The sequence below is a fragment of the Salvelinus sp. IW2-2015 genome, linkage group LG7 (genome assembly GCF_002910315.2).
Source record: "Salvelinus sp. IW2-2015 linkage group LG7, ASM291031v2, whole genome shotgun sequence".
Taxonomy (NCBI): domain Eukaryota; kingdom Metazoa; phylum Chordata; class Actinopteri; order Salmoniformes; family Salmonidae; genus Salvelinus; species Salvelinus sp. IW2-2015.
In genome coordinates this window covers 12,077,045-12,102,366 of record NC_036847.1, presented here as the reverse complement: position 1 = coordinate 12,102,366, position 25,322 = coordinate 12,077,045, and the positions used below count along the sequence as shown (strand labels likewise).

General features: G+C 40.5%; 1 protein-coding gene across 4 annotated transcripts in view; it reads left to right on the top strand.

The window, feature by feature from the left end:
* The first annotated feature begins 1,941 nt into the window (after positions 1-1,941).
* The window catches only part of LOC111966400 (TOX high mobility group box family member 2), a 118,504-nt gene continuing 95,123 nt past the window's right edge, over positions 1,942-25,322 (top strand). For 3 of the 4 annotated variants that reach the window (XM_070444426.1, XM_023991004.2, XM_023991003.3), the window contains exon 1: positions 1,943-2,532. In XM_070444426.1, the coding sequence (XP_070300527.1) occupies positions 2,443-2,532 (90 nt within the window). In that variant the 5' untranslated portion in view covers positions 1,943-2,442. Of the gene's footprint in view, positions 2,533-25,322 lie in introns of all 4 variants that reach the window. The other variant, XM_070444425.1, reaches the window with a different exon arrangement.

The following is a 25,322-nucleotide window of genomic DNA, read 5'->3' as shown; positions in this document are numbered from 1 at the left end:
AATCATGTCCAAACAATTGAATTTACCACAGGTTGACTCCAATCAAATTGTAGAAACATCTCAATGATAATATTTTAAATACATTTGCAAACATTTCTAAAAATATTTTTTTGTTTGGTCATTATGCGTAGATTGATGAGGATTTTTATTTATTTAATCAATTTTAGAATAAGGCTGCAGCGTAACAAAATGCGGAAAAAGTGAAGTGGTCTGAATACTTTCCAAATGCACTGTATGTTTATATAAAGTAGGATAAAAATGCCCAATTTGTTCCATACTGTATATTGTTGCTTGCAGCGTTCACAAATAGAGAGGGCAGACTTCTTCCATTCAAGCCTTCCACACCAGTCCTTAGAATTATTGTGATTTGCATTTACCAACCAAAAAACTAAGAATATGGATCTTAATACATTTTTTAGTTGCAGTAGGTTATGTCATAATGCTATATTGCCAGAATAGGCCTTCAACAATGTATTTGTAAACTCTAGATGTTCCCCTTATAGGGTAATGTACGACTGATAATGTTATTTTGAAGGAGACAACAACAATGTATTTGTAAACTCTAGATGTTCCCCTTATAGGGTAATGTACGACTGATAATGTTATTTTGACAGGAGACAACAATGTATTTGTAAACGATGGATGTTCCTTATGATTGGTTGTGGACCTGTTTCATTCTGGACCCGATAGTGCATGCTGATTGTGTCGTGTGGACCGGACTGCATAGATTTGCCATTTGCCACACAGGGTTAACTCCGTGGCCCAGTGCCACAGATTCATGGGAATGGAATGTGGAGTGCTGTATGTGTAGGGCTCCCTTCCCCAGCAGCCTTCACTGCCCACTGAATGCTAATGATTAATGATCAGTATTATTAAAGAGCAATTGATGGGCTAGCAACCAAACAAGATAATACAATTACTTCTAAAGCTTTATTGTCCTTTAATTACTAAATGCTCTATGGCAATTAATGGAACAAAAACACTACCCACTTTAATGCAAAATTAAATGTATTGTGGCTGGGGATAAAACAATAGTAAAGGTAAAAGCTGGATAATGTAATCTAGCKCACAATACTGCTGTTGACGAATAATGCAAAAATTATTGTTGAGTTTGAGGTGGTCTTTACTGAGACATGTTCTTATAATACTATGTCCCATTGTCTCACACCAGTCTGTCTGCATAATAATTMTGTATCCTTTCAGTTATTCTTTAAACAAACTACAACTTATAAAGGCTTTATAGGGCATTTACAAGTAATTTATAAACAAAGTCATAAAGGATATTATTCATTTTTAATTTGGTGCTTTAATAAATGTGGCATTACCCCTTTGCCACCCTTAGCCACCCATGTAACCACCACATTTGGTTACATGAATGATTTAAAAAAGCAATGCAGCTCCAAATGCATTACTAAAGTGYATGTAGCATGTAGCATATACTTTAGATCTGCATAAAGGATGCAAAGCCTACTAAAAACATTGTAAATTGAATTAGCTATACTTTAATACATGCAATAATAAATATAATAACAAATATATGAGGTACAGTACTGAAGAATCCGCTGACGGAAATTATCATTTTCAAGGGAACCCTTTTCTTGATCAGGTTCCAAATCAAAATGCTAGCTGCATTTAAATTGGAAATAAATGGTTGGTTCTAGGTTTTGCATAATTATGTGCTTTAAGWGGTTTGTGTTTAAGTATGAAAATAAATAAAAACAATGAAGAAACCATGCATTGACAGCAGAATGTGGGTCCAAACGAGTTCCTTTCAGCTTGGCACACTAAAACAAATGGAACCTTTGGAAAGAAGTAGACCTTGTAGTAGCAGTGGGTTCTTTATAATGCACAGCCGTGCACACTACTACATTTCCAGCTAATCAGAATCGCGCAGTTGCAGAAAGGAGTGCGGTTGTCAAGGCAGCCCCCAATATCCCCTCCCCCTTTTCCCCTCCTTTCCCGTTTATCAGCAGAGGTCGCATGGCATATGGAGAACAGTCCAACCACTTCTCTGTCCTGGAACCAATGTATGAATATGCACCTCCGTGACAAAGCCTATGGAGTATGAGAACAGCGGGGGGAAGAGAAGCAACATTATTAGAGTTACGATTTTTTTTTTTACATAAACCAAGGGGGGATATTTAATTTAATTAGTTCTGGAGTACGTAATAGTATAACCGATCTGGATATTTGCAGTTATTTTTGTTCTACGGTTTAGTGATAACTGTAGTTGGCTCTCCACAAAGTGGACGCATCTTGTAGTCTTACGAAAAAAGGACTGTGCATCACCGGGACGCGAGTTGGTGCAGAAGTTCGACCGCGAACGGATGTGAGGGAAGAGTGCACTGAGAACCTCAACCCCCTTTTCTTTCTCTCCTGGCTAAACAATAGAGTCAAAGACACTGAAACTGATTTCATGCCGTCAGTCTCACAGACCCTGACATGGACGTGAGATTTTATCCTACGCACCCGTCAAGTGTGGGTTCTGATCCAAGTTGTCTAAGCTCGTTGGACTATTACCACGCGAACAAGGTAAATACAAAGTGCAGTCCTCCTCGTGCGGTAGTACCATGAGTTTGAAGTCTACACGTTCTCACCTGCCCCCGCTTCTTCTTCAGCATGTCTGCAACATTTACGCAATGCACGTGTAGGCTATGGAATGTGGTGTTTAAGCTTAATTTGTTTCCTTCTACAAAAAGTATGTTTTGAGATGGTGTTCGTTCCATGACAACCCACACCTCCACATAGCCTAAACCACGTTTTTCTCGACTACATATCTTATTCAGTCAACATTTTCGGCATATGATATAACTATTCTAGTCTAGAACATATAGCTATTTTGCTTTAGGCTATGTTTAACACAAGTTGGATAACTGCAACAATATATATAAAGGCTACATGATTGCTGTTAGAATCAGTCTAGGCTAACGTTACTTTTGATAAACTTATCTCGCTGTTATCATAATGCATTGCTCTTGCAGATGAATGAATGCACTTTCACGTACCCAACATTTATAACCAGAGTGCGAATTACATTCGGTGGTCTATTTTTTTCACTGGACCTCCTGTGTGAACGCGCTTGCGTGTACAATAACATGTTGTATGGGCCTATTAGTAAAGACGTGTCATTTAACTGTAATTTTTTTTATTTTAATTATGTTTTAATTTGGCATGAACACAGCCAGTCATGGTTTCGTCTAATTAAGTAAACATATCACTTCAAAAAGTAGGATACCTGCGCATGTTCGTACACTCCAAAATAATAATTCCATCCAAACAGTGGTGTGCACTCGCGTCGTTAAACGAATGGAAAGAGACATCTGTAACAAAACACCTAACTGTTATGACATTCGGCGATTGTCGTTGGGTCTACATTCTTGTAGCCTGAATTAATGTATGTGTCTTGTTGACAAAATCATTTGTAGAAAGAACAGTTGGGACACCTGAAAAGGGGCTGAAATACAGGACTGTCTCAGGATGATGAGTGCAGCCACATGGGGAAACATTTAACCATGACACAGAGGTGGGGTTGTTGTTTCATTTGGAATAAGCGTTCCACTGTAGCAGTAGGCATACGATTTACAGTTGAAACAAATAGGATAATGGTTAAATCAGCATTATTTAGAGACCCCCTCCAAAGTTTGACTTTCTTACATTTTGGGCAGTCTTCATTTTTGCTATCTTTTTTAGATTTGGTCTAGTTTTAGTAATTTTGACTTAAATACCATTAAGTCTTAGTCACATTTTTGTCATTTGAATAATGATTTAGTCCAGTTATTGTCAAAATGACAAAAACAGTGGGCCATTTTAGTCAACTAAATGCCCATTCATTTTAGTTACATCACATTTGTGTTGCTTCATTAATCTATAATAAACATAAATCACTGACTTCCATGTGCACAAACATACATAGCCTTGTCCTGCCGACATATTTTTCGGCCTAACATCCTAGCGCATGATTCTCTCCCTAACAGCCAAATTGGCAGAAGAACACATTACTCTGCAGCAGATTTTAAAAAATCACACCCTTGACAGGGCTCCAGACTAACATTTTCCCCTGGTGGCACTGGTGCTACTAACTTTTTCAGTTGGTGCATGGCACCAGCCCATGATTTGGTCACACCAATTTTTTTCCTCCGTGTCACGCAAAATATGATTTTTAAAATCACTGTAGAAAGTCATTCACAGTGCTTCAGACAGTGTAATAGACTACTGAGAAGGTAGGCTATTCAATAAATACGTTGTTTCATCTAACATGTCCAAGCAGGAATGCATGATTAAAGATGTTGATGTGCAACTTAATCTAGTGATTGTCATGAATTGTGAGTTGACAATAGGGTATTGTTGTTATATTTTACTGTTAAAATAGGGCTCCAGAATTTTCGGAATTTTGTTCTTCAATAGATAATCTCTATTGCACTCCGCACTGCCCTCTGCCACCTGGACAAGAGTAACACCTATGTGAGAATGCTGTTAATTGACTACAGCTCAGTGCGCAACACCATAGTGCCCTCCAAGCTCAGCACTAAGCTCAGGCCTAAGACTAAACACCTCCCTCTGCAACTGGATCCTGGACTTCCTGAAGGGCCGTCCCCAGGTGGTGAGGGTAGGCAACAACACATCAGCCACACTGACCCTCAACACGGGGGCCCCTCAGGGCTGCGTGCTTAATCCCCTCCTGTACTCCCTGTTCACCCATGACTGCGTGGCTGTGCACGATTCCAACACCATCATTAAGTTTGCTGACGACACAACCGTGGTAGGCCTGATCCCCGATGACAATGAGACAGCCTATAGGGAKGTCAGTGACCTGGCAGTGTGGTGTCCGGACAACAACCTCTCCCTCAACATCAGTAGACAATGGAGCTGATGGTGGACTACAGAAACGGAGGCCCGAGCCTGCCCCCAACCACATCGACAGGGCTGTAGTGGAGCGGGCCGAGAGCTTCAACTTCCACGGTGTCCACATCACTAAGGAATTAACATGGTCCACACACACCAACACAATCGTGAAAAAAGAGGCTGAAAATAATTGCCACGGGCCCTCAGATCCTCAAAAAGTTCTACAGCTGTACAATTGATAGCATCTTGACTGGGGCTGTAGCGGTGACCGTATTACCGCCACACTGGCGGACACGAGTCATGACTGTAGTCTAATTCACGGTCACGGTAACTAGGCTTATCCAAGCTCTGATGCTGCTGATGGTCATTAGTAGCCTATCAAGCGTCCTACATTCGCTATTTATGGGCATATATTACCTTTTTTCCCCATGCCCCTGTTCCGAGACAGATGCATGATAAGGGTCCATTCTAAATCAAAACTAATTTCATATATATATTATTTAGTATATGTGAAGACAACATTAAATGTAGTATAATCAGATAGGTGAAAATATTAGCCTGTCACTTGTGAATTATGTATTATCACTTGTGAATGATGCCCAGTGTGTGCAGTAAGGCAAGWAACAGCGCATGCCTTTTTTGTCAGACTTTTTCAAATTATAGTCACACACCTCATGTAGCCTAGCCCATAGGCCTATATGTTTTGATAMGGTTTGTATCACAACTAAAGTGGCTACATAACTTCTTAAAATTAAGCACATTAATCCGCTTTACAACCGGTGTAGAGCCTAACTGGCATACATATGCGGCAAGTGAGTTTCAAGTTTGAGGAAGATCATTTTTAGGGGGCATTACGGCCACACAAGGGGGATGCTGCCGGGAAATTCGAGGCCTGGTGAAAATATTATCAAGTGCTTGTCAAATTGTGAATGAGAGACTGATGAGTTGTGTGCAGCCTGCACAAGAAACAAATCAGAGCTCATGCCTTTCATGCAACACTWTTTTCAAATCATCATTAGTGTCGCATCATGCAACCTTTAGAATCTATTAAAATCCAAACATATAACCCAACGTTTGTATCACAACTAAAGTTGCATAAATACTAAGAATATAGGAGGACCTGTTTCTTTGTTAACCGCTCAACACAGAATAGCCGCATGTGCACATCCTTTCTATTTTATTCAGCTAAATTCAATTKTATTCTTCATACTCTAAAATAATAAAAAATAATGCCACATAATTCTAAGCAAATCTTGTCTGCTAAATGAACTAGTGTAGCCCACAGCCATAWGKCATAGCCATATCAGGGCCTAAAATAAGGACAACTCAGAGTCTGCATCAGTGGCTTGTATGCTATGCATGTAAGCTAGGAGATTAACGGTCAATTACCGTGAGACTGACAGTTATTTGCTTGACAATCACCGGCTGACAAAATGTCATGACCGCTACAGCCCTAATCTTGAAGGGCTGCATCACCGCTTGGTATGGCAACTGGTTGGCATCCGACCGCAAGGCGCTACAGAGGGTAGTGCGTTGGCCGAGCTCTCTGTCATCCAGGACCTCTGTACCAGGCGGTGTCAGGGGAAGGTCCTAAAAAACTCCAGCCACCCAAGTCATAGACTGTTCTCTCTGCTACCCCACGGCAAGTGGTACAGATGCACCAAGTCTGGAACCAACAGGACCCTGAACAGCTTCTACCCCCAAACCATAAGACTGCTAAGTAGGCAGTTAAATAGTTAACCAAATAGCTACCTGGACTATCTGCATTGACCCTTTTTGCAATACAATTTTATTTTAGATGAATTTGCCTACAACTTAATATGCACTAATATCATAGGCTAATTTATTTTGGGRCTAATTCACCACATGAGGAAATGAAAACTCAAAACGCATTAGCTATATCGCTAACACTACACATAATAGCCACTGCTAGTAGTCATGTATCAATGTCCTAAAAAAACTTTGCCGTTGTAGCCTGCTACCCTACAGTATCTGCACTCACAATGGCCAATGCGCAATTGCGTCATGTTGCGGGCTTCGTATCTTAAAGCCATATCAAATATCTTCGTTGTAAAATAGTTGCTATTGAGCTCAATATTAAGAGATGAAAAATAMAATTATTAAAGTAGTTTCTTCCAAAGCTATGTATTTCCCACAATTGGATTTTGAAATKTTATACAACAGACACCTTTTTTCCCTCTCCTAGAGTGCACATCAAGTGGCTCGCTCATCACAGAAGCAGGCCCCAGAGAAACAGGCAAAGGGGCTACATTAGGCAATTTCATTACAGGAATCATGAGGATAATGCAGTTTATTGTTTGACAAAAGCATGCTTTTAGCAGCAAAAAAATAAGAAGTTTTGAAACTTTTGAGTGAAGTGACCATGTAATGAATGTTCAGCTCGCACTGATGCGACCAATTAAAAATGTAACTTGCACAGCCAAGTCAAAGGGTAGCAAAATGCGACTAAATGGTCGCAGTCTGGAACCCTGTCCCTTGACATACTGTAGCTATGTTGTAATCAAAGTTCTGTCATAAGTAGTGGTTACAGCAAGCTAACTAGCTAGCATTATCAATCTGTTATTACCTGAGCGTATATATTCGAATGATGTGCTTTCAGATGTCTTTTGAGGTTGGTAGTATTTTTCCCTGTCAACTTGTGGGTACAATGCTGTCTTTTCCCGTGGAAATCATTGCATTCGGTCTTGTTTGAATCGACCTGATATGTAAAGTGGCTCCAAATGTCGCTTTTTTTTCTACCAGGAGCTTGTACCACCGGGAGAGTAGCCATGCCTTATTCACATGATTGATTTGTTGCCGCCAGATTGTAGAACGGTTGCCTGGCAGAGAGGTGACTCGTGAATGACCTGGGCATGGTATATTTTCCACCGCATTGCAACAATTTAATGAGAAAGCCTTACAATTCTGCTAATGTCATGCATGCTTTTGATTAGACCAAACAAATAACACTGAAAAGCTCTCAATGTCTCCAAAACCCTTGTCAAATCCACTTACTAGTAAGATTTTAGTCACAGAGAACATTTTGTCTCGTCTCGTTTCCGTCAACAGAAATTACAAAAATGTTTTGTTTAGTTATAGTATTTTTCTGGGTCTATTCAGTCAGTTATCGTCTCGTTAATTTAGGGGGGCTCATGTCTCATTCAGGGGGTCTGAGACCCTCTCTGGGCCGCTGTAATCCATACCATCTTGGATTATTTTCAATCACCTTGTACGGTAGGTAGGCTACTGCTCTCGTTCTGAGAGGCTATCCCGTCAGATGAATTAGCATGTTGGATCAAAATAGGCCATGGGCTATTTGTCCATATTGCCCGTATCTTTGATGATTCTGAGTCCCAATCATGATGTCTCACTGTGAGATGAATACTAAAATGGTTTTAGAGATKCATCTTTTTACACTCCACTGCTTCAGTTCTTGAACTGACTTCTGACACTTCATCTCCATGTTTGGAGGATGTATGGTTGACCTAGCCAACTATAGCTAGGCTACTCACGATGTATTGCTTGTTAGTTTTTTGCTTTTGTTGTGCTTGAGATTATGAAAAGCGCTATAGAAATGTAATCAATTATTATTATACCAAATATAGTTTATTCAAGCAAAAAGCTATAACAAAGGCCAAGAGGCCGACGCGTAAGCTTCAATAAAAAAGTGATGTTAGCAAGAGCAGTGTGCGGGTTTCTTTTTTCTTTTAACGTATTTAATTGTTATGCACCTGCAACAAGATAGCTCAGATGTGCGAGTGCATTTTTGAATGTTGAAATGTTGAAATGGAACACAACAACAGTAGATGTACCGGTATCAAATAAATGATTTAATTACACACAAGAAACACTTTTCAATGAGAAAACAGAACTCCACATTGGGTTTAAAAAAAGGACCACTTCCAGTGTGACCKMCCCTCCCTCCGTGCTGACTCCGGTGGGGGGAGCTTTTAACTCCTGAAAAATATGCAAAAGAATAGCTCTCAGTCATCAAACATACTACATGTAAAGGCCTGTAAAAGGTATTATGCCAATTACAGTATATTTCTCTGGAATACACTTGCACCTTTCTAACACATAACACTGAGTGTACAAAACATTAGGAACACCTGCTCTTTCTATTGCGTAGACTGACCAGGTCAATGCTATAATCCCTTATTGATGTCACTTGTTAAATCCACTTCAATTATTGTAGATGAAGGGGAGAAGACAGGTTAAAGAAGGATTTTTAGGCCTTGAGACAATTGAGACRTGGATTGTGTGTGTGCCATTCAGAGGGTGAATGTGAAAGACAAAATATTTAAGTGCCTTTGAACGGGGTATGGTAGTAGGTGCCAGGCGCACTGGTTTCACTTTGTCAAGAACTGCAAAGCTGCTGAGTTTTTCACGCTCAACAGTTTCCTGTGTGTGTCAAGGATGGTCCACCACCCAAATGACATCCAGCCAACTTGACACAACTGTGGGAAGCATTAGGGTCAACACGGGCCAGCATCCCTGTGGAACACTTTTGACTGAGGTTCTCCCACTTCTTTTTCACCCACGCAGGTGTCAGCTGCCCCTCCAGCTCACACTCCTTCACATATATCTTTAACAGGCATACAATGAAGTACAACATTAACCAAAACATAGCTCCGCTGACGCCAGGTCAGCGGAGTCAATCACCACCTTCCGGAGACACCTGAAACCCCACCTCTTTAAGGAATACCTAGGATAGGATAAAGTAATCCCTCTAACCCCCCCCCTAAACGAAGAGTTAGATGCGACTATTGTAAAGTGTTGTTCCACTGGATATCATAAGGTGAATGCACCAATTTGTAAGTCGCTCTGGATAAGAGCGTCTGCTAAATGACTTAAATGTAAATGTAAAATAGCTAGACTGCCACATAATTTGTCAAATTGGAAGGTGAAACAGTAACGACTGCATTTTACCATTACTTTCACCATAACAGCTTATGTGCAATGAAACAACACAGATAAACAGTGACAAATCAGGAGAACTAGGAGATTAGAGAAGTGTTGGGACTAGCTAGCTCTTGATCATGACTCTCGGTTCCATTACATTACACATAAGAGTCATTGGACGAAGGCGTCTTCTGTAGGGTGGAGTTTTGTTAAGATTCCCACATCGCCTGCGGCAGCGCTTGTTTACGGAAAACAGATGGAAGACGAGCCGGCCACATGTGCTAATTAGCTATCTAGCATGCTCCGAACACCTGTGTGTACGGGTAACTCAGGAAGTGTAGTGGAAGTGTAGTTTCCATACATGTAGATCCATACATCCTCATAGCTGTATGGATCTGTTCAAAACTGCTACAGTAAGTGTATCTTCTTTCTCGCTGATGAAAGATAAGGGCCATATGTTTCAAAAGCCAGATAGAAAACAATGATCATTGACGTTTTTAAACGTTAAAACTCAGAGTYGGGATTGTAGTTCACATGAGGCAGTCGTGGGYAAAGCTAATGGCTGTGAACTTTAGGGAGAAGGCAGAATGCCACCTAGAGTTTTCGAGCTGTGACCGTGCTGGTGAAAATAGGAATGTAGCCTGCCGCGTTACTAACGTTAGCTATAACATAGCTAGTGGCAATGCATAGTGCAGTGGCAAGAGGACTAACTATGTCCACATGACTTACTCAAACCTTTTTTTTGTGGCATTTCTCCTGCTGTTTTCACTACAGAATTAAATGCCTGGTATTGTCATCAGACCTTGTAACAGTTTGAACACAAGCCCTGATATTTACAACAAGTAGCTCGCTAACTCGGTTAATATCAAATATGAAGTTATCGCTAAACAACAAGCAAGTAACCCTATAGYTAACATTACTGTTCAAACAGTTCTAACTTTTAGTCCTACTAAAGCACGTAGCCAGCTAAATGCACGGCAGGCAGCAGGCTACAGATCTGTTTTCAAAGATGTAACGTTATGATGAAGTAGTTCGCTATTCGCCATCCTCCAAGTTGTTTCGTTGTTTACGTGAAGCTATCTATCAAAACGCACAGCCCTCCCTTTTCCAATGTATTGTGGCTGTGAAATTCCCAAAAAGTGTGCAGCGAATTCTACTAGATGAAAAACCGAAATTAGTATAATATCCTGGCATTTAAAGCATAGTCGATTTTCAAAGATGCACATACTTCTATTTTCACATACTGAGAATGTGTCATGTGTTTCCCACTATAAATTGATTTCTGTAGTGCATCCCCATATCTAATTGATCAGCTGTTGTCAAAGCCAAAGTGAGTGTGACATCCGGACATTTAAAGTATACTTGATGTTTGAAATGTCTATTAAACATGATTTTTCCCCCGCATACTCCGGTGGCCTACTATTTAGGATGCAATTATGGGTATTAGGACACGGCCAGTATCTCAGGAAGAATGAACGCATCAAGTTGGCTATAATAGGCTACATTGGAATGCTCCAAAATATGTCTTCGGTCCCTTGAATCTCAGGTATTTATTTGAAATATTTAAAGGTGGCCTATGCTTCTGGTTGAGAGGTCCCTCACAAGGCGAGATTACAATCATCCCACATGTAACATTAACTGCCTTCACTGGCATTACAAATGAGACAGAGACCATTGGGACCGTCTGATCTCATKTTAACAAGGTGCACAGGGTCAGTTTCTTATCCTCAAACTGGCTGTCTCATTTAAGAGTTGCATCAACCTCTCTAATGTAGGCCATATCTATATCTGATCAATCAGTAGCTAATCGTTTTAGGTGGGCTCTGCTGCCGAGATCCTCAGGAATTTTGACACATACCCTTTCAGAAATGGAAAGGAGGCAAAAGAGTCTCATGATTGCTCATTTCCATGACAAGATAATATGCCATTAGCAGACACTTTTATTTAAAGCGATTCCCAGCAGTGCGTGTATAAATGTTCTTATGGGTAGCCCAAGCGGGAGTCAAACCCATTGTCATGACATTGTAAACCCCATGCTCTACCAACTGAGCCACACAGGTGCTGTTTTAGGTTTTTGTTGAACACTTCCTAATTAGACATTGTGATCCCTGGTTAAACCTATGATGTATTTTGGGTGGAGAGATGAGAATATGATTGGCTTAACGGTGAGGTGATTTGACAAAAAAAAAGGTCCCGGGAAGATTTGCTGGCTGCAGTATGCCCCTTGAATATCCATCCTCAAGCCGCATCACATCTCTGTAAATATGGGAGAATAAACTATTCTTGTTTATTACTATCCCTCTGAAAAGCAATTTGCAGCCTGAGGAAACGTTTTTCTTTTCATAGGTCTTGAATTAACAAGTCTCACGTGTCTCACCCAAGCTTGATTGGAAAACACGATAAAACATTTTCTGGTATAGATAAAAAGGTATGTTTCTTTGCCAGCATTTTTTCAGAGCAAATGTACTACTTACTTTCAAATCCACACAGGTTACAAACCTTGTTATGGTAACTAATTAGCATGCTTATGAGGCATCCAGAGAATCAAGAATGGTGTGGTTCTGTTTTAGCATACAACTGTTAATTTTAGTGTGACTGCTCTTACATATTTTAAAGGTATTTGAAGGAAATTAATTTCAGTAAGAGGTTAATCAATGACCCTATGATTCAGTTCAACTGACCATGGCACTCTCCATAATTGGTTGAAATGTCTTGATGAGAGAAAATGTWAAGCATTTTTATATAGCTCCAAAGCATTGCATGTCAATTCCTCCATAATGTCTCTTACATCCTATAGCTAGCCATTTTACCTGGTGGAGCTGAACCATGCACATTTCAGGGCAAATGGAATTCTGTGAAATTATCACGAAAGGGGCTACTGGAGGAGCAAAAGGGAATTGGTAAGGAGTTGAGACTTTCACATGTCCACGAATAACTCTGAATAATGTCTGTGATAATACGTCTCTCTTACTCTGTGGCGCTCCCGCAGCCTAGAAATAACATCAAACGTTGTAATTACTGCAGTCTTTGTGCTACTATGGAATATGAAACAGTACTATGTTTTAGTGTTCTCTACCTTTGCTTTCAGCACATCAAGTAATTGCTGCATAGGTTGTCTGTAAACGATAGAAAATAATGGAGTTGAACTACATTTTTTTTTACTGACACTTCTAGATGTTTTGTTCAGCTGTAATTATGTATGGTCTTCTATTCTGTCATCCAGCACGTTCAGTTTGTTTTGGGAAATAAGGGTACGCAATGGCAAATCCACTGTTTGTATAACTAAATTAGACAGTGCAGCTGTCCTTCTGTCCTACAGTATGCGGAACACTTTAAGTGGAGGCCACACCCAGGTCCTATATTTTCCGACAACTGACATCTGTCTGCCTGTTTTATATACCAAGCCAAGGCCACGTAAATCATTGTCTGTAGGAGAGAAACATTTTCGTGAATGGGGGGGTGTACCTAATAAACTGTGTGTATATATATACTGTATATATATATACACACAGTTGAAGTTAGAAGTTTACATACACCTTAGCCAAATACATTTAAACTCAGTTTTTCACAAATCCTGACATTAAATCCTAGTAAAATTCCCTGTCTTAAGTCAGTTAGGATCACCACTTTATTTGGAAATTGCTCCCAAGGATGAACCAGACTTGTGGAGGTCTACCATTTTTTTCTGAGATCTTGGCTGATTTCTTTTGATTTTCCCATGATGTCAAGCAAAGAGGCACTGTTTGAAGATAGGCCTTGAAATACATCCACAGATACACCTCCAATTGACTCAAATGATGTCAATTAGCCTATCAGAAGCTTCTAAAGCCATGACATAATTTTCTGGAATTTTCCACGCTGTTTTAGGGGGCACAGTCAACTTAGTGTATGTAAACTTCTGACCCACTKKAATTGTGATACAGTGAATTATAACAGTGAATCAGTGAATCATGCACAAAGTAGATGTCCTAACCGACTTTCCAAAACTATAGTTTGTTAACAAGACATTTGTGGAGTGGTTGAAACACTTAGGTTGAAGTCATTAAAACTTGTTTATGTAAACTTCCGACTTCAACTGTATTTATATATATATATTAATTTATATTTATACAGTTCTTATAAAGGAAATCAGTCAATTTAAATATGTTCATTAAACCCTAATATATGGATTTTACATGAATGGGAATACAGRTATGCATCTGTTGGTCACACATATGTCTTTAAAAAAAGGTGGGGGCTAGGATCAGAAAACCAGTCAATATCTGGTGTGACCACCATTTGCCTCATGCAGAGCGACACATCTCCTTCGCATAGAGTTGATCAGGCTGTTGATTATGGCCTGTGGAATGTTGTCCCACTCCTCTTCAATGGCTGTGCGAAGTTGTTGGATATGGGTGGGAACTGGAACACTCTTTCGTACACGTCGATCCCGAGCATCTCAAACATGCTCAATGGGTGATATGTCTATTGAGTATGCAGGCCATGGAAGAACTGGGACATTTTCAGCTTCCAGGAGTTGTGTAAAGGTCCTTGCGACATGGGGCCGTGCATTATCATGCTGAAACATGAGGTGATGGCGGTGGATGAATGGCATGTCAATGGGCCTCAGGATCTCATCACGGTATCTCTGTGCATTCAAATTGCCATCGATAAAATGCAATTGTGTTTGTTGTCCGTAGCTTATGCCTGCCATACCATAACCCCACCACCACCATGAGGCACTCTGTTCACAATGTTGACATCAGCAAACCGCTCGCCCACACGATGCCATACATGGTCTGCGGTTGTGGGGCCGGTTAGACGTACTACCAAATTCTCTAAAATGACGTTGGAGGCGGCTTTTGGTAGAGAAATTAACATTTAATTATCTTCAAACAGCTCTGGTGGACATGCCCACAGTCAGCATGCCAATTGCACGCTCCCTCAAAACTTGAGACATCTGTGGCATTGTGTTGTGTGACAAAACTGCACATTTTAGTGTGGCCTTKTATTATCCCCAGCACAAGGTGCACCTGTGTAATGATCATGCTGTTTAATCATCTTCTTGATATGCCACACCTGTCAGGTGAATGGATTATCTTGGCAATGGAGAAATGCTCACTAACAGGGATGTAAACAAATTTGTCCACCAAATATGAGAGAAATAAGCTTTTTGTGTGTATGGAACATTTCTGGGATCTTTTATTTCAGCTTTACATGTTGAGTTTATATTTTTGTTCAGTGTATAATCACACACATGAAACCAATGCAAAACTTGTTGGTCTGAAGCATTTGCAATATTGTTAATTCCATTAGATGCCAGGAAATAATTCAAGCTACGGTACGGTACAGTTTTATATCCTAGGGCAACAAATGTAGTAATGTAGCTATTAGCTAATAACAAGCCCTATTGTGGTGAAAGGAGAGCGAGTGGAATGGGTTGAAATAATCAGTGCCACACAGCAGGTGGACAGTGTGTGTTTCTCAAATGGCACACTATTCCCTATATAGTGAGCTACTTTTGACCAGGGCTCATACGATGTATTGCACTATGTAGAGAATAGGGGGCCATTTGGATTGCAGCCAGTGTGTTCTCACTCTGACCTCAGCCATTCACTGGTTTTGCTGACTTAGACATCACAATCACAATTGCTTTTCTAGACTGTGAAGGGGAAGGCCATGCATACCACAGTGTGGACTCATGACACAGAGGGCCCTGGAGAAACAACATGCAGTAAATCACTTGTGCACCAAGGAGATTTTTAATGGGAATTCGTACCATTTGAAATCATCCATGGGGCAGATATTTTGTACAGGAGACTCACTCGATAATTTTTGTTAGATGTGAGAAAGTCTTCGGGCCCCCATCTCATTTTGAACCTGTAACTGAGTGAATGTTGTTCTGCCCCAAGCTTTAGATTCTCAAGGAAGACATCCATTTGAATGTGTAACTTTTTTGCCAAGTTTTAATAAAACACYTCTAGTTGTCAACTGTAATATCATCAAGAGAGTAATTACAGCATAGAAGACCTCCATGCAGCTCATCTTAGAACAGGGATTAGTCCTATTTAAGAGTTGGACTTATGTAAATCAGCCTGAAGAGAGAGCAAAGGAAGCCAAGAAATGCACACTCAACTAATGGAAGAATCYTTTTTTTACTTTCCGAGGCCTCATCAGTCCGTACTGTGCATGTAGTGTTTGTGTTGAGTGTCTCTCTGTGTGTTGGATAGTGTGAGGGAGAGGGAGAGAGAGATTCAGAGAGATAAAGAGAGAGAGAGAAAAATGGATACCCGTGCACTAATTAGTGGGACTGGCAGCCATGGATTGCTGCCTGTTGGTGTAAGAGAGAGAGGGGGGAGTAGTCTGTTCCTCGGAGCGGCTGTTGGCATAATTAAGACCAGTCGGCTTGTTCCAGTAAGACTTCGTCAGAACGAGCCTCCCGTGGGGCAACTCCACGGCACTCTAATTTTACCTGCAGAAAAGAAAGAAACTGCTGTGGGGTAGGCCCCTGGGTGTTGTGTTAAGCGTTGATTATGTTTGTTAATGGTTACGAGCGCCGAGAACTCAAAAGCCGGGGTTGTTAAAATGGATGCGCTAATAACAGTGTATGTCCATCACGTTGGTTCCACTTCTTGCTGCATGAGGACAGAAGCACGGACAAACATTTTGGRTGTCTTAGCATCACAAGGAAGCTATTGTTCTACTGGCCTTGACATGTTCATAGACATTTCTGGTATCCTTCAGCATTTTGTGTGTGGGGTTGAGTTGTGCAGCATATTTGAGGGGATCAGTTTGAGCAAGGCGAGGAACAAAACCGATAATCCTGATCACATAATGAATMGATATTTGGGATGTAGGTGTTTTGCAGTCTCACAAAGCCAACCTTACAAATCGTGCCTCTTTGACACGACTATTGGAWTATGACTATTCTGTTAGAAAATCCTGGGCTTCTGAGGCTAGATGTTTTGTAGATCAGTGATTCTGCCCAGTCTGGCTGCAATGTAGAGGATTTCAAAGTCAAAGACGTACACTAAGCTATATGGAATTGTTTAGCTATTTGATTTGGAATTTTAAGACCCCTTTAAGTATAAAGGTATAAAAAAAATGTGTATATATTTTTATTCAAGTTTTACTAAATGTACAAAGATATGACCATATTCCATCCACCTTCCCTCCCTTCCTTCCTCCCTCCACACAACACATCCACCCTCAACCCCMCCCCCCCAGCCCCTTTCCTACCTCAGTCCACCCACCTCAATTCCCTCCAAACCACTCACCCCAACCTCTCCCAACCACCCACCCCAATAAAACAATTATTTGATGAGAAATAAAAATGTGGCCTTACTGCCATTAGCTCGTACAAACACATTGAATAAAATATTCACTACATGGAGAAAAACATCGCAAGGAAGTTTGTTCTGAAGTGTCTGTCCTATATGTAAGAGATGTAACAAAGATCAGGAAACATTATTATTTATTTTTGTACATGTATTTAACCCCTTAACTTAAGCACTAAACTGTCTCCATATACACTGAGTATACAAAACATTACTCTTTCCATGACATCGACTGACCAGGTAAATCTAGGTGAAAGCTATGACCCCTCATTGATGCCACTTCTTAAATCTACTTCAATCGGTCAAGATGAAGGGGAGGAGAYAGGTTAAAGAAGGATTTTTAAGCCAATTGAGACATGGATTGTGTGTGTGTGCCGTTCAGAGGTGAATGGGCAAGTAAAAAATGTAAGTGCCCCTTGTGGGGGTCGTAGAGCAAAACAGATAACACCGTCGTGTTGTCTCACGGTCTGACAAACACTGCTCTAGCTTTGTCACCTTTCATCGCAGATGCGGAAGTGCRACATCGGTGGATGTGGTGGATTGAGACGCAAACAGATATCTCTAGCTTAAACTGACACATTTTTATGGGGATTTTTTTATTATGTTAATGACATTTCCACGGGGACATCGACGCTGGTTAAAGTGATCAACCAACAGAGGGAGATAATACGAGGGGGGAAATTAATTTATTTATTAATGAATGGGGAGGAATGCAAGCTGCTCGGGCTGTGTGTATGTATGGAAGAGTCTGTGAGCTGGACAAACATTCACAGTTGTCTCAGCCTCCTGAGGTATGTCCTGTACAAATAGTATCAGCAATGGCAAGCTCTACGTCTGGCTTAAAAGCTCTTTCCCACACTTGTTTTTTCTGAATATCCTTTACAAACATTATCGGGTGAATGTCAATGCTGTGTTTGCACTGCGGCCTGGAGGGATGGTATCAACGAAAAAGGTTACATTCATTAATGATCTAGCTCCAAATGCAAACAAACAAACAGATGGGAAGAGGGTCCAGTCTTACATTTTATCCAACTGTTCTAACAGTTCAAGTAGTTATTTAAAAGGCTCAAAWCTAGACACCAAAGACACGTTTTGTGGTAATGTTGCGCTGTTCTGTTGCAAAATGGCAGTATTGCATCATCCCTTGTAGATCCAACATATGTTTAGTTTGTGGTGTGTTACCCTCAGCCTTGATAAATGTCATACATGCAATCCATCACCATGACATAGAATGTGTGTTATATTTAGTATCAGTCTCCTTCAGAAATCCATTGGGCTTATCGATCCCATTGGTTGTCAGGTAGGAGATGGACCTGCTTGACTGTGCCTCTCTTATACGAGGCTGTGTCTCCTGCCTTGTCCCTCGTCTGTCAGGGATGCCGGATTTATTGTGTGTGACATATTTAGCTAGCAGATWTAATTGCCTGTGCGAGGTGATGATAGCCCCGTCCAATGGAGTCACTGGAGAGGGCGCCGGCAGCGCGACAGCGAGATCGAATCTGTGGCTCATTTTTCTTCATTGAGACTTAATGATGAGATTAATTCACAGTGGGCAGAGAGAAACATTACAGTGTATGGCAGAGCCAAGCASAAGCTGTCTTTTTCCTCACAGCATTTCTGTAATGAAGTGGTGTGGCAGAACAGAGAGGGAGAGAGAGGCCCTATTTGTCTTTGTTTTGTCCGGCTGTTTAGTTTCAGCCAGACAAGCCATCCTGTTGAGGGATGTAAGAAAAACAAACAGAGGAAATAAAGTATGACACCGTGTTGTGCTCAGTTGATTCTGTTTCGTCTAAACAACACCATGACAACTTAGTAATTGTTGTTAACACCGCAAACACAGGAAAGAGTACCTTAGCATATATTTTTTTATAGAACTGTTAATCACACAGTAGTGAACAAACACTGCCTGTGTGTGCACACTTGTGCACATGCATGTGTATGTGTGTTGGGGAGAGAGAGAAACAGAGACGGTGAAAGAGGAATGTATGAGAACATTTGAACAGTTGCTCCTTTCAGCTTGGATCTGAAACTGAAATAAAACCCAAATTGTTTAAAATGGCTAGATCTCTGTTCTGCAGCAGCTCAATGTCCTGCAGGACCTCATGTTGTCTAAATTCATGACGTTCCAATGTACGTGTTGACTTTGAATATCTCAAATAGCATRCTGTATGTGGGCAACTCCAAGGTAACAGAGTGATGTGGAGACTCAGATTTTTCATTTTTAAAATGTACCTCAAACATAAAACAATGATTGCAAAGTTAAACAAACCATAGAGCTCTATGCACAAGGAGAACTTTAGTCATTTTGTGTGGTTTGTTTAACATGGAATTGCYCATATATCAATGCATATAACATGTGGAAGATAACACTCCAACTCAATTTAATTTACTGAACAGCAGGTTTTGGGTATGCACTGGTACCCAGTACTCAAATGGCAAAACATGCTTGACTCCTTATTTACTTTCTTGAGTCCTTTCCTTCATAAACAGTGCAATCATGAGGCCTGAGGTCAATACGATATTTGGTGGGATTTACTTCACTACACAKGTCTGAAAATACACTGAACACTGGCTCCATCAAGCCTAACTGACTATAGACGAAAATAGGCTGCTGGTCAATTGTACCTCTTCACCCTTTCTGTTGCTTACCGTGATGTAAAAACCCATATAGAGAGGATAGAGGCTTGAGGGTGCAATGCCAGCAAGGCTAAAAAGAGCTTATGAAAACATAATAACCGTCCTATTTTGGGCTTGATGAGTATCAATAATTCAATGAAGAGCTCTGATGATCCGATCAAGGCCCGTGGAATAAGAATGTCTGACTCATTTCATCAGAAAGAGCAGGTCAATATCGATTATATTGTCAGAATAAGGGTTATAGTTGGGCGCTCTCATTGAAAATAAAGCACCAGGGCCCTTATGCATAAAGCGTCTCTGAGTAGGGTTGCTGATCTAGGATCTGACCATATAATMACATTCATTGTGATCTAAAAGGCAAAACTGAGCCTAGCCCAGCACACTTTCTTTGAGACACTTTGTGGATATAATCCCAGGTCCCCCCTATCCATATCATTTAAATCATTATGATCTAAAAAGGAAAACGGAACCTAAATCAGCACTCCTACACTGAGACGCTTTTTGAAAGTGGGCCCAAGAGGTTCTTGTCGTAAAACAGGAGCAAATGTTTGCGGTCYGACAGGTCATGTGATATCAAGTGAAACTGAATGGAGCCGACAAAGAGATCGTCGTCATATTTTATTAAACAAGATAACGTGGGCTAATCTCTKGCTCAGGTTACCCAGTGCTTTGTGGGAAATTAGAGATCATGTTGTAGGGGRAAAATGACACCCCTCTAATCCCTTCGTCCCCATCCTCCTTTCTCTCTCATCAACCTCCCTACTTTCCCTCTTCACTGAACTGCATGCTTCCCATAAGCTGGCACCGTTTAAGACCAAAAACAAACAAACAAACAGCCATGTCCGTGYTTCAGAGATTGCGGCTGTTAAATGAATGACTAATCCGTTCGGGCAAGTGCTCAGCGTTTACTCTTACCCAAACAATGGCACTTGATGCAGTGTGTCCTTGGTTTACACATAGGACTTCAGACCACTGGTGCTTTCTTACCGAAACACTGACTTGTCAGTTACAGTAAATTCTCAAAAAGCCTGCCAAAACCCCCCCCTGCCTGTTGAATCTGTATACAGTTATTAGAGACTAGTCATGTTTAGGGCCTATTATATTAGAGCAGGTGTTACGATAGAGTTAATACGATTTCCCAATTAGAACTGTACATTTCAGACCCCTACAGAACTCTCCCCCGCACCCCCGTGTGATTTCCACATGAGACTGTAATTAAGTCATCTCAGAGCCTTGAGCACACGAGTTGCGCTCCGAGCTGAGACCAATCTGGAGCTAATTGTCCTGAGTTTTAATTTSTAATAGAATAAGGMCCAGCGGGARCAGAGCTTAATGAAGTGCATGCTGTGTGTGTGTGTTAAACTGCTTCAGAGCTAAAGATCAACTGACTCTGTATCAGTACCGTTTGCTTTCATCACTTCATCACCCGTCAAAATTTGATTAGACTTCCGGATTCTTCTATATGGGTGGATTTGTTGTGTTCAAGAACTTGTATGCCATTATCAGTTATGGACTGATAATAACCGAGTTCCTTTCAATGTAATGCTTTACAACTGTTCCAAGGCTAATTTCTTAGTTGTTCTAGGTGTTGTGCTTTTCAACTGTGTTGAATAACTTCCTTTGCTACAGTAATAACAAGGGTACGGGGTGAGGGAGGTGGGCCCGCTCCGCCTTAGTAATTGAAATGCACGGGRAAAAGTGCTTTTGCCTCAGGCGTCAAAGTTATTGCCTAGAAACCATGCATGTAGATTGTAACATTGAATGTGTTTACATTGCCTTGGTAATGTTTGTCTAATGATTTAGATTCCAGTAATTTCGACATTGGAACAAATCCGTTTCGACTTGTGTAGGAAAATAAACCTCCAATAAGACAAGTAACAGCTGTACAAAATAAGCTAGATTGTTTTCCATGATACGTTCAGAACATTGTGTATACAATGATGAGCAGGTACACTAAGTATACAAAACGTTATGAACACCTGCTCATTCCATGACAGAGACTGACCAGGTGAATCCAGGTGAAAGCTATGATCCCATATTGATGTAACTTGTTAAATCCACTTCAATCAGTGTAGATGAAGGGGAGGAGACAGGTTAAAGAAGGATGAAGGATTTTTAAGCCTTGAGACAATTGAGACATGGATTATGTATGTGTGGCATTTAGAGGGTGAATGGGCAAGACAAAAGATAGTAGTTAAATAAACATTGAATTGTTAATATTATCTTATTAGCTTACGTAACATGCTTTAGCCTTTTTATTAGATTCTGTTTAGTCCATTGCTATCGCATATTTAAAACGTTTTGAAATGCTATTGCATTAGCAACAATATTCCTTGGATCTTAAAGRATCAACTTGGCCTATACTGTGTGTTACATTTCTTCATGAAGCCTAACCCGATCTAAATCCACTGGCAATACTTTTGCACCATCAAATTAATTATTCTACAAAGACTATAGCGAATGTACTGTCATTTACTGTGYGCACGAGAGTCGAGTTTGCTTTTGCAACTGKCTCAAGGCTCTTCCTCTTATTGTTTCAACATGTCAGAGGCATTGTTTGAATGAGGTCATCCATTACCGATTTGGCCTGAGGCCAGGTTGACTTCGGCTGATTGAATTGAATCTACAACATGACTCAAACTCAAACAAGCAGAGATTGCTCCGCCATGACAGCCTCATTATTCCACATTAAGGACTCATTTCGGAATGCATTGTGACTCGGCTGCTTGACGAACGATGGAAAGAGACTACTTTTTTTTTTTAAGTGAGGAGGGCTCGTTTTGGAGAAATATATTCCCAAGACATGAAATGATAGGAAAAGGGGGCTTGGGGGGGTTGGGTTTTTACAAGTCAGAAGTGCATCATGCATTTCTGTCAAATAATTTCAAGTCAATAGCTATTAGTCTATATACTTGTACTATAKTTCATCAACGGGGAAGGGCATTGACAGGCCCGCTCTCATGAATGTATAAAAAATCTAACCAAAGTTATTTGCAAAAGCATTGGCAGTGCAGAGAAGGTCAAACATGCAAATCAAGCCTAAGATAGATACAGACCTATGTCATCTGCAAACACAAGCAAATAAAGAAAAGCCATTTCAACACCTTAACTAACTGTACATCGGACAAAGGACRGATCAATATCATATACCAAGGCACTACAGAGGGTAGTGCGTACGGCCCAGTACATCACTGGGGCCAAGCTTCCTGGCATCYAAGACCTCTATACCAGGCGGTGTCAGAGGAAGGCCCTAAAAATTGTCCAAGAGGCTTCTAAACAGCTTCTACCCCAAAGCCATAAGACTACTGAACATCTAATCAAATGGCTACCCAGACTACTTGCATTGCCCCCCCCTTTTACGCTGCTGCTACTCTCTGTTATCATCTATGCATAGTCACTTTAATAACTCTACCCACATGTATATATTACCTCAATTACCTCGACTAACCGGTGCCCCCGCACATTGACTCTGTACTGGTACCCCCTGAATATAGCCTCGCTATTGTTATTTTCCTGCTGCGCTTACATTTTCCGTTACTTAATTTCTTATTTTTTTGTTGTATTTTTCTTAAAACTGCATTGTTGGTTAAGGTAAGCATTTCACTGTAAGGTCTACACCTGTTGTATTTGGCGCATGTGACTTGCACAGAAACGCACGGTTGGCTTCGAACTGCCAGTGCCTCACAATAGGAAAGGAAATGTTGAGACTGTGAGGGCTGCAGAGAGAAGATAGGAAATGTTTGCTCAGGGCTAGGTATCAGGCACAAAAACAAACATGGCCACCCTTAATGAGCCTGTTTGCCTGCCAAAGGTAAAGACAGCTGCTCGCTCTCTCTCTCTCACTCTCTTTCTTGCCACAATGGAACAGCCTCACTGTGCCACAGAGCAGTGGAACACTCCACGTCCCCATAGTAACGTTCACCCTTTCTCTACATCCGGGGGAACTTATAACTGAGGTCAACAGAGATGGATAGAGTGATATGTACTGTAAATAGTGAGGCTATAGCTACAGGCCACAAAATGAGGCCTCTATAAGTATAGACCTTTAATTGTTTGTATGAGGGACTGTGTACTAGCCAAGTGACTGTAGTGTAATGTACGAGTTGGAACAAGAGGGAAAACATACGCATAGGTTTGTGAGTTGAGAGCTTGTCAATGATGAGGCTCTCTTTGCAGTCGTATGTATGGGTAATGACTATAGTGGTCATACAGTAGTGCACATTTGTCTTATATTTGTCTTGCCATCAATGGGGGATTGTTTTTAAGTGTTTGAAAATTCTGGTTATTTCCCTTTCAAAAACCTCAAGGGACTTCTGAAAATGCCTCTAATGCAAAAGAATATGAGCAAAGTGGGGGGTATTGAAACGTTGAAAAGCACTTTCCTGGCTTACGAGAAAATGAATACACTTTCCTGTACCTGTCTGGCTGAATCAGCATTGACAAGTTTCTGCTTTCAGAGGCTATATTTAGCAATAGTTTTCAGGGTCGGTTTTTGAGTGAGAAGACAGCACCACTACTCTGTGGGGAAGGCAACAAGAGACCACAAAACAAAGTCAAAGAAAGGGGATTTCATAACGATTTTATACTTACAGTACCAGTCAAAAGTTTGGACACACCCACTCATTGAAGGGTTTTTCTTTATTTTTACTATTTTCTACATTGTAGAATAATAGTGAAGACATCAAACTATGAAATAACACACATGGAATCATGTAGTAACGAAAAAGTGTTAAACAAATTAAAAAATMTTTTATATTTGAGATTCTTCAAAGTAGCCACCCTTTGCACACTCTTAGCATTCTCTCAAACAGCTTCACCTGGAATGCTTTTCCAACAGTATTGAAGGAGTTCCCACATATGCTGAACACTTGGCTGCTGTTCCTTCACTCTGCAGTCCAATTCATCCCATACCACCCCTACCTTGTCACAACACAACTGATTGGTTCAAACACGTTAAGAAGGAAAGAAATTCCACAAATAAACTTTTATCAAGGCGTTCCAGGTGACTMCCTCATGAAGCTGGTTGAGAGAAAATGCAAAGCTGTCATCAAGGCAAAGGTGGCTACTTTGAAGAATCTCAAATATAAAATATATTTTGATTTGTTTAACACTTTTTTGGTTACTACATGATTCCATATGTGTTATTTTATAGTTTTGATGTCTTCACTATTATTCTACAATGTAAAAAATAGTAAACATTTATTAAAACCATGGGATGAGTAGGTGTTTCCAAACGTTTGACTGGTACTGTATGTGATTAGATTCAGAATGTTCTTTATCTCAATAAAGACTTCATTTAGATTTTAATTAGGATGTTCATGTTTAAATATGTTATAGACAAAGTAAAAAAAAWAATAATAATGTGTATTCCCTCCCGCTTAAGAGGGCCACACACACACATCTAACCAATGGAGCAATTGGATCCCATKATATTTTCACAGGTAATTAGTACTTGATTTCTATCAAACGTCTGTTTGACTTTCAATGAGACCAACATTACTTTTTATAAGTATAATTTGAAGCTTGTTTGAGAATTCTCCAAAGACCAACCAAAACAATACACAATGGAGTTCTAGATCCTTTGTCATTGTACTTATTTCAGTAAGGTGTCATAGTATTCAAAGT